General features: G+C 46.6%; 1 protein-coding gene across 1 annotated transcript in view; it reads right to left on the bottom strand.

Annotated features, from left to right (window-relative positions):
• Positions 1-13552, bottom strand: part of SLC5A1 (solute carrier family 5 member 1) — a 281641-nt gene that overhangs the window by 85484 nt on the left and 182605 nt on the right. The window contains exons 4-5 of the mRNA XM_069619846.1: positions 11462-11521; positions 10338-10442 (exon numbers count right to left, since the gene is read on the bottom strand). Coding sequence (XP_069475947.1) covers positions 10338-10442; positions 11462-11521 — 165 coding nt within the window. The remainder of the gene's footprint in view (positions 1-10337; positions 10443-11461; positions 11522-13552) is intronic.

The following is a 13552-nucleotide window of genomic DNA, read 5'->3' as shown; positions in this document are numbered from 1 at the left end:
CAAGCGGCCTTAGCGGGTCCCGCGAGCAGACCAGGGTGCTCACAACGGGCCCGTTGTTAGCACCCTCCCCATTCCCATTGCGCCCTATGGGGGCTTGAATCAGAATGGGGATGTACCGGGTCTGGGTTCCTTGAATGAGGAATTACCGGGCACTCCAAGGTTGGAATGGCCCGGTAATTCCTCATTTAAGGAACCCGGACCCGGTACCCAGTAAGGGGGTAACCATGCCGCTAATAGTGGCATGGTTACCCCCTAACTCGTAATGACCCCCAAAGTATTTGTAGGGCAAGGTGATTAGGTTATCAAATTCAAGACACTGGCACCAAAGTGTTGAGGCTCATATCCCCGCTTTTCCAGTGGAATATACATTGATCCTTAACAAATCATCTTATGCCACTGTATTGTGCTTCTGTGCTGTCTCCTGTGAAAAGGTGTTCCTTCTCACTTACAGGGTGGCGTTCTGTTTGCCTAGTGCTTCATCATTCTTTTCATGTAGATCATTTGAGTGCAAGGGGTTCTAGACAGAAGCAAGCCAACCAAATGTCACAGACCTCTGGCAAACATATTTTTTAGTCTGCTCATTTGGCAAAAAACAGTCTGCTTTATTATACAATTTGAAAGGTACTTCTGCACATACTAAATAACAGTCTTCAATTCTATCTTTCGGGTGCATATAAAGCTTTAAAATACAATTGAAAATCCCAGATGAAGCAGTTAAAGCTCACATCAATTAATATTGTGGTGCTAATGTACTTGCCTTGGTGATAGTGAAAATGAAGCTAGAATCATTGTCCTTTTGTCTAAAGTACTTCATATTGGGTTATTATGTGAAATGCACACTTCCAAGTCAGTTCTTAAAGCAATAAGGCATTATTTTAGTTCATGAAAGTGAAGCACTCACAAATAATTGCACCTTGCTCTATGATAAGAACAGGGAAACAATGTGGTCAAGTACAGAAATTGCAGATTCGGCTCAAATCTCAGCTTCACCTCTTAACCAACATGTGTGATCCTGGGCAACTTATTTATTCTTGTTTTGCCTTATTTGTCCACATTTCCAGTGTGTAAACTGTTGAAAATTCTCAAGGCTCGATTCTGTTCAAGGCACAGGGAGCATGGTAAACACCACGCTTCATTGCGTCTTTTCATGATGCCCAGGTGCTGTCCTCATTCTCAGGGGGTCCTCGGCGTCGGCACTGAGGACAATACTACTGTGTCACAAACGGTCTGTATTTTGCCCCCTTTTTTAAATTAATGGGCGGATTGCAAGTTTTTGGCAGTAGTTTCGTATAATTGCACCACATTTGCAATTTAACAAAAGCACTGCCCAAAACACCCCTTTTTGAATTCCATTTATTTTTAAGTTTTCCGTAGCACTGTTGAACAACCATCACCTGCCCATGCCTCCAACACCCCAAAAAACAATAATCCAGTCATTATAGGAACGTTGCAGAGTTATTTTCAATTATGTGCAAAATATCTACTTAAACAATTAGGATCAGGCGTACTTGTGAGATTCTTTGTTTTTGTTGAGAAGCACTTATTCTGTTGGTTTATCGCTGTGTAAAGGCACATGTCTAGTTGGATGTGTAAGGTAGGTTGCGCCTGGGAGGTGGGTAGATGACCTTGCCTCTTCTCTGGTCAGGCTGCCGCAATAGCGAAAGTGCAATAGGTGGACCACCACCAAAGGAGGTAGTGCATGTGTCTGACATTTTTACACCAGAATCCACATGCAAATGAGCTGTTTAAGGAACTGGTGATTGCCAGGGTTTCAAGCCAATGCTGGCAACAGGCGCATAGGTTCCTGAACTGGTGCATTGTGCGCTCCCTCAGTGAAATCCGAGACCATCAGAATAGTTGTTAATTACCGAACATGTCGGTGAAACATAATCTGACATTTTTGGCAATTTACACCAAGCCGAGAATCGGGAGTTTGGTCTCTAAGAGCCATTTTGTTCTAAGGTATGCTCTTTAAAAAAAGTCTCACTTATGTTTTTACTGGCTACAGTGTTGAATTGTATATAATAATCCTGACCAATGATATATTGCACACCACAAAGTCATTTGTTCTTTGCGGACTAATAGCAAAACGTATTGAAAACCACAGCCTCTAATTTATATGCACAATCTACGCAATCTGTCTACATGGTTGGGCACTTTTACATTTAATGAGACTGCCAACCTGGGGCATCTCTCTATGCTGGGGTTTGCATGCCTTTTTCATACAGCTACTTATCTGTGCCCTGCATTTGAACTATACCTTTCTCGTGGCTGCTATTTCAAAATATTTTCCTGTACCTATTCTCTAACACAACTAACCTCGTCCTGGATGGAAAATGTTGCCCTTCAAATGCTGCTTGTTTATTATTCCGATTCCAGCGAGTCTGAAGAGGGTATGATATGATATGGCCAGGGGAGTTGCTAGGTCTGGAAAAGACCCGGGGCTACGCTGATGTCGGAACTGTTGGGACTCGGGGCTAGCTAGTCTTTTGGCTGTAGCTCCAGAGATTCTATCCGGGGCTACAACCAAAAGATCAGGGGCTATAGCCCCTTTAGCCCCCCCCCTAGCGACGCCCCTGGATATGGCATTTGTAACGCGCCTATATGCAAGTGTTTCAAGGCGCGAGTGGGACTGGTAGGGAGCCCCATGCATATTTTCATTGCTTCAGGACAAAATATCAAGCTGGGGATTAAGATCGCGATGTGAGGGCAGCGACCAGGGATTTTGTATCCCGTAATTTCTTTGGTTCAGAGGGGGGCCCCAAAGGAGTCTGGCCCCTAGCCCCAAGATTCCTTAAGATGGGCCTGGCAAAGAGGGGTTCTGCTGCACTCAGTGCCATCCTGGGGATCATTTGCTGCCCCCCCCCCGAGGTCAAGGGTGGGGCCACTGAGGATGAGGGGAGTATACTGCTCTTTTTTACAGGACGCTGAGAGAGAAATAGAAGGGCATTTTCCCCCAATGAGGGTAAATGCACTGCCCCACTGAGGGCAAGTGGGGATTACTGGTCTACATGTTACGAAGGAAGGGCGCTGCTCTGCTAGGGAGAAAAGGACGGCAAAGGGTAATTACAAATGAAGGGCACTGCTTTGCTGGGGGAACAGGTGGAGCTGCTCCACAGAAGGTCAATAGCAGGCACTACCCGCAATGCAGAGTGGACACTGTTTCCACGAGGTAAAAGTGATGGTACCGAAGGGGGGTGAGAGGGCATAGCTGAACCTGAGGTCAAAGTGGGTGGGGACAAAAGGGTACAACGTTAGCTGACGTTTCAGGGAAATACCCATTGTTCCCTCACATTATGTGACCCGGAGAACCGTTCCAGGACAGTAGGGAAGGGCTCCTTTCTTTTTTGTTTGACTTCTCCCCTACTGGGAATTCCAACCTGGGCCGTGCTGGTAACACTTCAGTGCCACATCATACTGCTCTATCTCGCAGGTGCTGGACTGCTTTGGGTACATAACACCCATTGCCAGGCCACCACAAAGCTCTGCAGTCATCTGTGTCTCCTGAAATTAAGCATGGATTCCTGCAGGCACAGCTGTCTGTACAGGTAAGGGTGGGGAGTTGGCATCTTGGCAATGCCCGTTGAGAGGTAGGAATGGTGGGTGTTTTAGAAAAGGGGGGGCTGCTTAAAGCTGCATGCGTTGGGGTACAATGACAAACTAATGGTGGTCATATAAATGCCTTTTCTTTTGATTGTGTTTTGTGAGTCTCGATAGTACTGTTGCAAAGCACAGTAGTGTGGGGTGAAGGGAAGAAAAGGAAGGGCCCAGGTAGGGGGTTTGATTTGGTTGGGGGAACATGAGGCTGATGGGGAGCAGGGGAAGGGGTGGAAAGTGGGGTAAAAGGGGGCGCGGTATGGGGAAGCATAGTACCACTGCTTCTTTTTGTACACTTCGACCCCTGAGCTGCACTGAGGAACAAAGGAGGGCAGGGCACTGCTCCCAAGTGGAAGGGCGATGGGAAGTGGGCACTGCCCCTCTTTGAGCAATGGAAGGCACAGCTCCTTCTGAGTAAAGAATTGAAAATGCAGCCTCCATGATGATGGTGACGTTCCTCAGTGACTTCCCCCCGCATAATCCCTGGTGTAAAACCAGTCTGACCGTGCAAAATGCATTGGCACAGCGATCGCTGCTGCCCACACTTGGTACTAGCCCATTTGCTTGCAGGCCCATTTGTTCGAGGCTCATTTGCTCGAGTTTACTTGTGCACATTTCGCTGCAAAAGTAGATGGGGGGGGTAGGGTTCGGTATATATTAAGGCGGGGGAATGTGGGAGTTTGTGGGGGCCTCACCCCACTTTTGTGTGGTGAAATGTGCAAAATAAAAGAATACTCGAGCAAACATCCTAGAACCCCCACACTTCAGTAGAGGGAGCCCTTGGATTGCCCATGCCCCCCCCCCAATAAGAAGCGGGGTAACCACATCCCGCCCTGCAAAGCATTGCTGCATTCCCCCGCTTTCCTATTTCTAAGAGGGTGTCGGTTTGGCTTGTTGCGCTTCCTGCATTGATTACATTCTACGTAATATTAAATGTATCTTTCTAGTTGTTGTCCTGCTCATTGCTTATGGAGAAAAGCCTTGTCTGCTATCTGCTGTCAAATAGAGGGCAGGGCCATCTCAGTCTGACAAAGAGAGGCGAGTTATGTTGCTATTTTTATCATTATTATTATTATTGTAATTATTGAGGGCAAACCTACCATCGAGAAGCAACAGAGCGCTTTACAGAGTTATAGAACAGTACAGATGCACAATGGAGCACTTTTCAGAGGTAACAACAGAACGGATATACAGCAAGGGGGGTAGGATACAGAGGGGCACAGAGCAGGGGTACACGTGCACTGTGTGGCGGGGAGGAGAGAGGTGGACGGCGTCTAGGTGGCTGGGAGGAGAGAGGTGGACAGCGTCTAGGTGGCTGGGAGGAGAGAGGTGGACAGCGTCTAGGTGGCGGGGAGGAGAGAGGTGGACGGCGTCTAGGTGGCTGGGAGGAGAGAGGTGGACGGCGTCTAGCGAGGCAAGTGTCACGGGGGCGATGCGATGGACTAGGTGTTGAGGAGGCATTGTGCTCACCTGAGGCTGTGGCAACCCTCCCACCTACCGGGATAGAACCGGAAACCTTGCAGCGAGGGGTCAAGCGCTCCTTTGGTGCCGGTAGTCACATGGCCAGATCTTTCAGAGAAATGAGGCTGAGAGCTGAGGTTAGAAACCAGTTACTGGAAACTAAGGCACACATGTTGAACCCTTCGCAAGTGTTGCAAAAAAGAGGCGGGAGACAAAAGCTGCAATGGAGACACAGAAGTAGATGGGGAATCTGGAATCTGTGCCAAGAGATGATGCAGTGAGCGGGGGGACCAATCCTCATGCAAGACAAAGAACCCGACTCTGGATCATTCAAAGACTTGAGCTGTAGTCAAGGGACAAACCACCCATGTAAGACCTAGAACTGCACATTAGGTCCTTCTTGAGAGATTCGAATGACAGCCAAAGGATGACAGGGTCTTTTGTTCCTGAAAAAGGACATAGCGATACAAGGAACCCTCTATACGACAACTTCGGAGCGCGTTAGCCTGGATGCGCTACAGTGAATCTTATGCCAGTTAAAGGTGTGGGGTTAAATTCGTGAAGTATTGAGGTTATTAACAATAATGGCAGTGGACTAGACTCTATGAGAAAATCCAAAGGGAGTCAGGGGAGAGTCATGAAGATGAACTCGGGCATCAGTGGAGGGTGAAGGAGTTGAAGTGAAGAGCCAAGGAGATGAAAAGGAAAGTCAGGAGAGAGTTCGGTAGGTATAATGGACAGTCAAGGGAGAGTCAGGAAGATGAAATTGAGTCAACAAAGAGTCAGTAAGGAGAATGTGAGAGTCAAGGGAAAATCACGGATATGGAATGGAGACACAGGAGAGAGTAACGTTAGAGAAATTCAGTGTTAGGGGAGATTCAGGAAGAGGAAATCCGGGAGAGCCAGGGAGGTGAAATGTAAAGTCATGGGAGAATCAGGAAGAAGAAAGGAAGAATCAGTGGAGGGAGAGGGAGTTGAAGTGAAGAGCCAGGGAGATGAAAAGGAAAGTCAGGAGAGAGTTAAGGAGGTGTAATGAAGAGTCAACAAAGAGCCATGTGGAGTGTCCAATGCCCCATGGAAGGATAGGAATGAAGAAACAGGAGAGAGTAGGGATGGAGAAATGAAGAGTTAGGGCACAGTCATGAAGATGAAATCAAGGGGACAGAGGGAGGTGAAATGGAAAGTCACGGGAGAGTTAGGAAGCAGAAAGGAAGAATCAGGAGGAAGTTGGGGAGTTGAAATGGAGAATAAGATTATAAGTAGAGTCAGGGAAGAGTCAGAAGGATATGCAGTGCACAGTCAAGGTAGATAACACGAAGAGACAAGTGAGGTGAAACAGTACAGTGAGAGTCTGGAAGGTGCAAAAAGAGGGCAGGGCGAGTTTGGGAGGAGACACAGGGAGGGAGACAAGGGAGGTTTCGGGAGGTGAAATGGACCGTCAAGAGAGAGTCAAAGATATGTAATAGAGAGCAGAGATTCAGGAAGGTGCATTGGAGAATCAAGGGAATGGGAATGATATGGACTGGAGACTCAGGAGAGTGTCATAATAAAGAAAACGAGACTCTGAAGATAGTCATGAACATGAAATGGGCGACAGTCGTGGAAGTGAAATTGAGAGTCATGGGTAGCGCGGGACGAGTCAGGATGCCGTGAGTGAATTCAAATGGAGAGCCAAGGTGAAGATAAGGAAAGTCAGGTGGGAGACAGGTAAGTATTGTGAACAGTCAGGACAGATTAACAGAGTTGAAATGGTGAGTCAGGAGTGAGTTAAAGGGATAAAATGGAGAGACAAGGGGGAGTCAGGTGAATGAAATGGAGACTGGGGATAGAATCATGTTTTCAATTGCATTGATTCCTTGCTGCTCGGTACTAAACACTTTGAAATGTGTTACTATTTGGAATTGGTGCTGAGTGGAAAATATTTTGGAGCTATTTGTTTGACCCCAGTGAAAATCTCATCAAGGGGGGGCATTTGCTGCACTTTGCGAAGTTCTGCTTTGTCTATGATAAGGCGCATTTGACAGAATCTGTCAGTCCCTGTAGAGGGGGTGTTTTTTTTTAAAATGTAATTTTTTCCTAATGGAGGCATGCCATGATGAGGTTTCTGCACCAAACGCTCTATGTCGACACACACACAAGTCGTGTTGATCAAAGAAATTAATTAATTGATTATTTGTTTACGCAGGCATTCCATCTAGAACTAACGCTCTTGAGTAAATGTACGTCTTAGAGCAAATAATATGAGAACTGGATAAGTTCTCTTTATTCCCTTTTGCATTGGCGAAGTTTCAGGATTGGAGGTTTTAATGATAGAACCTGCTCTTTAATTATACATATATACACACAAACACATAAACACATCTGTGTGTGATGTGCTTGAGGTATACAATGTGTTATTGTGCATATGTTTTTAAATAATCGATTCACACTTAGCTTTGTAAAGGAATGTGTATGTCGATTGTGCGTTGGCCCTCATTACAAGTTTGGCGGCAACCCCGTAACACTATTACCGTCACCTGAAATCCCAGTGCCACCGGGTATCAAAAGTGGCAATGGTAACGGTAAATCCCCATTTCCATCGAGTGACATGGGGTCACAGAAGCACCGGGACCGTTGCTAAAAGTGCCAGTGCTTCAGAGCCAACCATGCCGGTAGGGGCCTGATACCCCGGCAGGTCAGGCATGCTGGGGATCAGTGACCCCTACCAACATTGTTGTAGTATGGTAGACCGAAAAGTGTGCCGGTACGTCGCTGCCGGCACCCTTATTTCTGGACCGCCATACTTAAAATGAGACCCAACCGTGTTATCTTATATAGTCCATGTTGTTTGAAATGTTGAATAGGCTTTTGTGTTCGAAATTAATTCTTTGTCATCTATTTAATAATGGTACATACAATATTTGAATACATGGCAAATAGGTGGCAAAACTAAATCAGGCATACAGTACCAATTTTATAAAGAAGAAATGAAACATAATTGGTTAAAGACTATCCAGAGGAGAGTTGTGTTACTGTGAATACACGTTTTCTTTTTGCCTATGGTCTTCCTTGAAGTGTTGGCTTGCGCCCTATGGTTTGGATATGTCAGAAGAGAGTCATGGTTACAAACTGGAAAGTCAGGGAGTTTTCATGGATATGAAATCAGGGAGAGCCTGAGAGGTGAAATGGAAAGTCACTGGGGAGTCAGGGAGGAGAACAGAAAAGTCAAGATAGAAACAGGTTGATAACAAAAGTGAGGAGAGAGTCAGGAATGTGGTCATGGAGATGAACACAAGGAGAGCCTGGGAGGTGAAATGGAAAGCGACAGGAGAGCCAAGAAGGAGAAAAAAAGAGTCAGGATAGAAACAGGGAGATAACAAACGTGAGCAGAGAGTCAGGAATGTGGCATGGAGAAGAGCTCAAGGAGAGCTTAGGAGGTGAAATGGAAAGGGACAGGAGAGCCAGTAAGGAGAAAAGAAGAGTCATGATAGAAACAGGGAGATGCCAAAAGGGAGGAGAGAGTCAGGAATGTGGCCATGGGGGATGAACACAAGGAGAGCCTAGAAGTTGAAATGGAAAGTCATGGGAGAGCCAGGAAGGAGAAAAGAAAAGTCAAGATAGAAATAGGGAGATAACAAAAGTGAGGAGTCAGGAATGTGGTCATAAAGATGAATTCAAGGAGAGCCTAGGAAGTGAAATGGAAAGCGACGGAAGAGCCAGGAAGGAGAAAAAAAAGAGTCAGGATAGAAACAGGGAGATAACAAAAGGGAGGAGAGAGTCAGGAATGTGGTCACAGAGATGAACTCAAGGAGAGCCTAGAAGTTGAAATGGAAAGTCATGGGAGAGCCAGGAAGGAGAAAAGAAAAGTCAAGATAGAAACAGGGAGATAACAAAAGTGAGGAGTGAGGAATGTGGTCATGAAGATGAATTCAAGGAGAGCCTATGAGGTGAAATGGAAAGCGACGGAAGAGCCAGGAAGGAGAAAAAAAGAGTCAGGATAGAAACAGGGAGATAACTAAAAGGGAGGAGAGAGTCAGGAATGTGGTCACAGAGATGAACTCAAGGAGAGCCTAGAAGTTGAAATGGAAAGTCATGGGAGAGCCAGGAAGGAGAAAAGAAAAGTCAAGATAGAAACAGGGAGATAACAAAAGTGAGGAGTGAGGAATGTGGTCATGAAGATGAATTCAAGGAGAGCCTAGGAGGTGAAATGGAAAGCGACGGAAGAGCCAGGAAGGAGAAAAAAAAGAGTCAGGATAGAAACAGGGAGATAACAAAAGGGAGGAGAGAGTCAGGAATGTGGTCATAGAGATGAACTAAAGGAGAGCCTAGAAGTTGAAATGGAAAGTCATGGGAGAGCCAGGAAGGAGAAAAGAAAAGTCAAGATAGAAACAGGGAGATAACAAAAGTGAGGAGTGAGGAATGTGGTCATGAAGATGAATTCAAGGAGAGCCTAGGAGGTGAAATGGAAAGCGACGGAAGAGCCAGGAAGGAGACAAAAAGAGTCAGGATAGAAACAGGGAGATAACTAAAAGGGAGGAGAGAGTCAGGAATGTGGTCATAGAGATGAACTCAAGGAGAGCCTAGAAGTTGAAATGGAAAGTCATGGGAGAGCCAGGAAGGAGAAAAGAAAAGTCAAGATAGAAATAGGGTGATAACAAAAGTGAGGAGTCAGGAATGTGGTCATGAAGATGAATTCAAGGAGAGCCTATGAGGTGAAATGGAAAGCGACGGAAGAGCCAGGAAGGAGAAAAAAAAGAGTCAGGATAGAAACAGAGAGATAACAAAAGGGAGGAGAGAGTCAGGAATGTGGTCATGTAGTTGAAGTCAATGAGAGCTAGGAAGGTGAAATGTTAAGTCACAGGGGAGTTAGGAAGGAGAAAAGAAGAGTCTGGACAGAAACGGGGAGATAACAAAGGGAGAGCCTTGGAGGTGAAATGGAAAGTCATGGGAAAACTAGGAGGAATCAGGATAGAGTTAAGAGTTGTAATTGAGAGTTGGGTAATGATGGAAAGTCATGGGAGAGTCAGGTAGGAGAGAAGAAGGGCCAGGATAAAAGCATGGAGATAAGGAAAGTCGAGTGATGGATGTGTGAAGGGCAGTCAGGTGACAGTCATCCGGATGAAATAAAGAGCCAAGTGAGAGTGAAGGAGCTGAAAAGGAGAGTAAGGGCTGAGTTATGCAGGTGACATATAGAGTTAAAGGAGAGTCATTGACATGGAATGAATTGTCAGGGGACAGTCCATGGGATTTAAGGGAGAGCTGTATTCAAAAATAGAGACTGAGCAGACTGATGAACTCACTGATATCTTGGTGAAGACGTACAGCAGCAAGGACAGAATGGAGAGGTAGATTCGAATCCGCTTTCCACCGAAGCGCTTCTTCAGATATTCTGGCATTGTCACCACCTGGATGGAGAGAGGTAAAAAGAGAGACGATGGGGAGAGAGTCTGACATTTAAGCACGGTGCCCTCCAGTCTTCCTATGGAAATGCAGAGTCCTCTGTCCGTCCCCTGAAGTCCTCGAAACTCCGAGAGACAGCGCATCATACTATCCAGACATCACGGCTCGTCCCAGGAGAGTGCTCCACAGACAGAAAGCCCTCCTACGATCCCTGCGTCTTTCCTAGGAGAGCCCTACAGCACGGGTCTGAAACCTTACCTTTGTCTCTCCAGGTGTTTTGGACTACAACTCCCATAAACTCTAGCCAGCATACTCAGTGGGGAAGAATTGTTAGATTTGTAGCTCAACACATGAGGCGAGCCGAAGGTTGGAGACCCCCTTGCTATTGAGGATGCGCATCCAAGGTGACCTCTGACCTTTGGACGGGGAACAAAAGGTGCACATCAAAGGGTGGTCACTGAGCACCCACCTTGGGAGAACATCCATTCCTTGGGGAAGAGACCCCACCACGTTATTTTATGAAGAAAGTGCCTAACCAAGATAACCTTTGACCTTTCAATAAGAGGATGTGAAGGGCTCCTGTGCCAGTGCAAAGTGGGAGTAAATGAACCCAATATGACATCATAAAGACTTGCTAGGGAACAACACTGGGAATGTTTCCAAAACACCAAACTTCTAAAGCACGCTCCTCAAGGGCCTCGCAGTATGCTCGTACAAGGGGAAATCGATAGCAGAAGTCATAGTGCATACAGTCACAGCTGGACCTTTACAGCAATAACCACCTCTTGACATGGTCATCTGAACCAGGCCACAGGTGTTTGGCATAATCCAAGAAACCAAGCCCTAGCACCGGGGTCTGCAACCTTCAGCTCTCCAGATGTTTTGGGCTACAATTCCAACTAACCTCTGCCAGCATAGTCAGTGATGTGGGATCATGGACATTGAAGTCCAAAACATCTGGAGGGCCACGGGTTGCAGACCCCTGCAATAGCGATAAGTAGAAAGATATTGTGGATGTACTTACCCCGGCCTTCACGTAGATGGGCACAAAAATCCAGCCAAGGATCACGACCAGCACCAACGCCTAAAAGAGACCAGGAACCAACATGAGTCTGGTAACCACAGCAGCCGCCGGGATTTAACTCAATCACAATCAATGTACATCAAGATAACATGCAAAACAAAAGAGGTGATGGCTGGAAGGTTTGGAATTAATCCTAACCTCTGGCATTGCTCTGGGAAACCCTCCGGACCATCAAGATAACATGCCACTGGTGGCAGCGTCAGAACCAGTAGAGTCTGGAGCCTAAACCAACTATTCAAATGTCCCATAAGGCAGCTCGCCATGAAAGTGCAATGAAACGCCAAAGCTCTTCGTAGTATACTCACCTTTTACGTAAATGTAGAGGTGCCCTTGGCTTGGACAAAGAGCCTTCTGCTTCCTGAACTCATGGGCATCACTTTTTGGTCAGCCAAGGGTAGCAATCATCTCTTTGGTGTTGTAGCTGGGAACTCTGGTTGACTGGTGTGCATCCCCTGCGGTAGAACAAACTCTTGTTTCCGGTAATGGGCCAATCCATGGTCTCCATCGTGCTAACCCCTCCCCCGCACACTCACCTCTCTTTCCATTACAGGTCCGATTCCGGTGTAATAAATGCCAGCAACTGCGAAAATGGGGGCAAACGTGAAGCGTATAGGTGATGGGGTGGTGGATAGGGGTACGGTGTATAGGCAGGAAACCACTGAAGAAAAAAGGGGGAAAAACAGGAATGCTCCATTCAGTGGCGTGTTCAGGAAGTGGCTTGGAATCTTATTGGCCACACCAGGTGGTGTGATCTATGATCATTGTGTGTGTGTGCTCGTACTTCAGGCCACCCCTGAATAAGTCAGCGCCCCACTTGGGCCACCCCAGTCAAAAGAGTCTGAACACGCCACTGTCCAATGCTACCCATGCACCCACCTTGAAACCCCTGGGTGCGTCCTCTCCGTACGGCACTTAGCTAGACTTGCTCTTCATGCAAACCAGCCATGCATGCAGACATGCAAGCAGTTCTGCCCCCAATGTTTTCAACAGCAGCATTCCTGTGCTAGCATATCAGCATTGGACTCTTTGGGGGTCATTACGACCCTGGTGCTAAGGGGTTAACGGTGCCGTAAAAGGCTGCGGCGCTGTTAACCCCTTAGCGCCTAATTAGGAGGTCCCTTTGCGGGACCCGACCTGAACGGCTGGTCTGGACCAGTCGTTAAAGTAGGGACCCGCAAAGGGACCTTCGAGGTAATTACGGTACCGCAATTTGCCGCCACCCACTAAGCCTATGACGTGCCCAGCACCACCCGCACAAACTGTAACCACGTGTGCCTTCCTGCTTACCTGTATATAATGGCCTGCAGGCCTACTACTGATTTGTATATAACATTGGTGTATTCTCTTTTTGTATTATGCATATTCTTTGTACTGTAACCAAGTTTAGAAAATTCTTGTAAAGGCTGCGCCCTGATACCCCGGGTATGCTCGCGCATTATAAATAATAAAAACAAACAAACAAACAAACAAAACAAGCCTTCCCCAGTCCCATTGAGCCCTATGGGGCAAAAATGGGAATGGGGAAGGTTCAATGGGCAATTACCGCCCTGCCAACCTTTGAATGGGGTGGTAATTCCCCACTGAACATTGGCGGACTCGTTACAACACCGGCAGCAACCATGGTGCTAATAGCGCCATGGGTTACCGCCAGTCTTGTAATGAGGGCCTTTTGTTTTCTCGCAGTCAGCTTATTACAATTACTGAAATACTTTGTGTTTTAAATATTGACTTCACTTTTTTGTACTGTTTTTAATTCTATGTACAGAGCTTTGGCGTAAGGAGCTATATAAAATGAAATCAAATACAAATACAAATACAGCTCTAATAGGATCCTCTTATCCTTGTATGATATTTGTATGCCACCCTATATGCCCAGAAAGCACATTGACGTGGCAGCAAGGTGACAATGACAGTGCTATAGAGAACACCCAGCATTCCTGCAGCAATAAGAGGCAGTAATGGGATCTCCCAAGCCACAGGGAGCGAGGTCTAGGTATCCTCGAATGTAAAATGTAGAATTGGGGGCTCGTC

The sequence above is a fragment of the Ambystoma mexicanum genome, chromosome 10, assembly GCF_040938575.1.
Source record: "Ambystoma mexicanum isolate Mex_15411 chromosome 10, UKY_AmexF1_1, whole genome shotgun sequence".
NCBI lineage: Eukaryota > Metazoa > Chordata > Amphibia > Caudata > Ambystomatidae > Ambystoma > Ambystoma mexicanum.
This window is presented reverse-complemented; position numbering and strand designations above follow the sequence as displayed.